This window comes from Atta colombica, unplaced genomic scaffold (genome assembly GCF_001594045.1).
Source record: "Atta colombica isolate Treedump-2 unplaced genomic scaffold, Acol1.0 scaffold185, whole genome shotgun sequence".
NCBI lineage: Eukaryota > Metazoa > Arthropoda > Insecta > Hymenoptera > Formicidae > Atta > Atta colombica.
This window is the reverse complement of record NW_017259277.1, coordinates 1-3,526: the sequence shown is the minus strand read 5'-3', so window position 1 is coordinate 3,526 and position 3,526 is coordinate 1. Positions and strand designations below refer to the sequence as shown.

Below are 3,526 nucleotides of genomic sequence, written 5' to 3'. Positions count from 1 at the left end.
GTAACAAGCATAGATAGGAAAAGAATGCAGTTGGTAAAAATATTTTTTCAACGAATAAAAATTTATTTAAGTATAAAAAATATTTTACATTTTTTTATATATCTGTATTGCATAACTCATATTTATCTATTCATTATCATTAGAATTTTTTCATAAAATATAAAATTTAATTAGATTTATTATTTCTTCTAAATAGTACAATAATATTATATTACACTAACTTTATAATCTCCGCTTTGCTCGTATAATATTGCGGTATAATGCAAAGATGTAGAATTATTTGGCGATATTTTATGTACAGCATCAAGACATTCTTTTGCAAATAATCTTTCATCCGAAGATGCACGTAGAAATATAAGAGCTAGTCGTAATAGCACTTTATTATTAGTTGGTTTTGTTTTTAAAATTTGTTTGGCTATGTTTATTACTTCTTTTTCATTAGCATTTTTCTTCATCATATAAATTTTATCTCGATTATATTTGTTAAAACTTTCAATACGCATTTGCAAATAATATACTCCAAACCTGTCATTCTTAGACATAGCAAATGCTATTTCAAAATGTGCTTTTTCCAAATCTGATACGTTAGATGCAACATTTATTGTACGTCTTTGACGTCTAAGATTCTTTGCCAAAATAAAATGCCATAATGCACAATTTTGATCCCTTTCCACTGCTTTCTTAGCAATGTCAACTGCTTTGTGCATACCAAAATCATTTAAGCATGACCATATAACACTTTGACAGCCATACAACGCACCTAATTCTATATCGTTGAAATCTTTAGGATCAATAACATTTTGCAATATCTCTTCTAGTCCATCTATATCATCAGCATTATACAAAATAAAGCATTTTGTAGCATAAAAAACATGTTCAATTGTTCTTATTATCTGATTAAATTCTATCCTATAATCATACAATGATAACATAGATTAAAAAAATAATACATATTGTATATAAAAAATAAGTATTGTATACTGTACTTTTGTTGAATCTGTTTTAAAATTTCTCCAGCTTTTTCAATTCTTTTTGTTACTTCATTGTTATTTGCACTTAACAAAGCTTTGTAACATTTGAACAAAGATATTAACAATTGTTCTAAGGGATAAGATTTTTCGTCATCTATTTCATCCTCGTCATTTTCATCGTCTTGCTTCTGATGAACTAAGGAATGTTTTATCACACTGTCCAATATTTCCCAAGTAAATGGACAATGTAATTTTGAAAGCTTTGCTTTTGTACTTATCTCTTCTTTATCAGGCATATTCTTGATAAAAAAAAATTTATTTATTATCATTGATAAAATATTTAAATATGTATGATTCAAAATTAAATTCTTAATAGAAAATAAGTTTTAGCTCTATATTTTATAATTTAGCTAGTAGTAAATTTTATAATTTATTTCTAATCCTTCTTGTTCCTTTCAATAAATTTGACTCTGTTCTCGTACTCCTTTATTTCAATTGTATTGGGTTATCCGGAAAGTGCCGATTTTGAAGGAAAATTGAAACGCAGATTTAAATTTTAGTATACATTTATTAAATTATACATTTATTAAATTATATAGGTTAGTCGGCACGAACTTTCCGGACAACCCAATAGTTAGAAAGCACAAGAAAACTAATTGAAATACGTATGAATAAGTTATATTTAAGCTGATTCTACAATGAATCAGTTGATACTGATAGTCCTAAGTCTCATTGGTGAATCAGAGAAGTTGGCCAATCTGTATGTATGTACAATTAAGACTACTAAGATTTTCTTGAGATTGACGAAATTTAACTTTCTTCCTTCCCATTAGTCAAACTAAACGACTCGCTGTATGCACAACTAACAACTAGTATATGCAAAAAAATCATACTCATCTATTTAGGTTAAAACTAATAAGACTTGAGACTTCCGACTACCGATTCATTCAGCATTATTTTTATAAAATTAAGTCAACTTTCTTTCTTGAAAAAAAAGATAAAAAATAAATTAAACCGAAATTAATGTTAATTTACATTGGTAGAAATGGATAATACACATACATATCTAAAATTGGCAATTATGAAATATTTTATACTAAAATATATATACATACTTCTTGTTTTGATTATTAATGTGTATTAATAGCTCTGTTTCCTATAACTAAATTAATAAAATGTAAACTCATAGAACTTAAAGTGACTCAAACTTAACTTAGGTTTGATATTTGATTTTTGTTTACTTTCGATAGCTTTTAATTTAGATCTGTCGCATCGATAATTATTTTTGATAGCTTTTTTTTCGGAAATAAACCACCAAAATTTTTTCTTTCGTATAATCAACATTATGGCGAATTCAATTGGAAGCACTGGCTTAGTTTCCACCGAAAGTTTAAACCGGATCAGAAAAAACTAATCAATTACAACAGTTGATCATTCCTCTATCGTTCGATTGTAAAAAGGGAATACTCGACTGTAATTGGTTCTTACATTCTGATTCGTGAAAATTAGGCCACTGCATATTAAAGCCGTTGTATATTGATTTGAGTATAAAAATAAAATGCGAATATTTCGAATTATAAAATACATACACTATTTTACCTAATAATACAATAAATAATGTATTGAGTATTTTACAATTTAATCGATTTCTATATTTATTTATAAACACATATTTACGTTATTTTATGTATGTACAGCGGTTTTAACGTGCATCAATGCGTCCAATCAAATTCGCTATTAGTTCTATTTTTGCCCATTATTGTTGCAAAATGACTTACTCAAGACTTATTTAATCAACAATGTCTTTATAATTTGTAATATCTTTATTATTGTAATTCATGATATTAGATATGCATATACCTATGCATATCTGGGGGGGGGGGGGGTATTCCTAACGGATTAGCTTAAGCTTATTTTTTCCTTTAGATGTTGGCAGTTCCGTAATTAAATCGAGAATGTTCCAAACCCATCGGTTGTCAAACTTCAGGCCGCAGCACAGACTTTTGCCCGACACATAACGCATAGTGCATAAATAAATCAACTAATTAGAATCTTTCCTTTTCTCCCATTCCATGGAAAAGAAGATTGATTGATTTCCTTATGCACTTATGCATTATGCGATATGCAAGTCTATGTTGCGGCCATTAGCTACTAGCTTCTATTATTACGACCATGGAGTAATAAGGAGATCAAACTCAAACGGCCGATCGAAAAAGTGAGCTCGAAACACGGTCACAGTATAAATACAGTATAAATACAGTACGTACAGAATGGATGATGATCATCAGCATCTTTGATGGAATGGGCCCCATGATTCGCCGATTTGAATTTTTATAAAGCTACAGAATGATTTTTCTAAAAAAAAAACATAATTCAGTCGTATCATGAAAATTGTTTATAGCGAGTATATTTTTAAACCAGAATTATATATAATGTTAACGAATTTATTGTATAAAAATAATATTTACATTAATAATAATATGAAATAGTAATAAGTAAATTAAAAATATTAATTGATTAAATACCATATGAAAATTGTAATTAAATAATTGTGT

The 3,526-nt window shown here is 27.7% G+C and overlaps 1 protein-coding gene across 1 annotated transcript in view; it reads right to left on the bottom strand.

The window, feature by feature from the left end:
- LOC108686478 overlaps nucleotides 1-3,312 on the bottom strand; it is an 11,496-nt gene extending 8,184 nt beyond the window's left edge. Inside the window, exons 1-3 of the mRNA XM_018191813.1 lie at nucleotides 3,239-3,312; nucleotides 987-1,270; nucleotides 218-909 (exon numbers count right to left, since the gene is read on the bottom strand). Coding sequence (XP_018047302.1) covers nucleotides 218-909; nucleotides 987-1,270; nucleotides 3,239-3,283 — 1,021 coding nt within the window. The 5' untranslated portion in view covers nucleotides 3,284-3,312. The remainder of the gene's footprint in view (nucleotides 1-217; nucleotides 910-986; nucleotides 1,271-3,238) is intronic.
- Nucleotides 3,313-3,526: the final 214 nt, after the last annotated feature.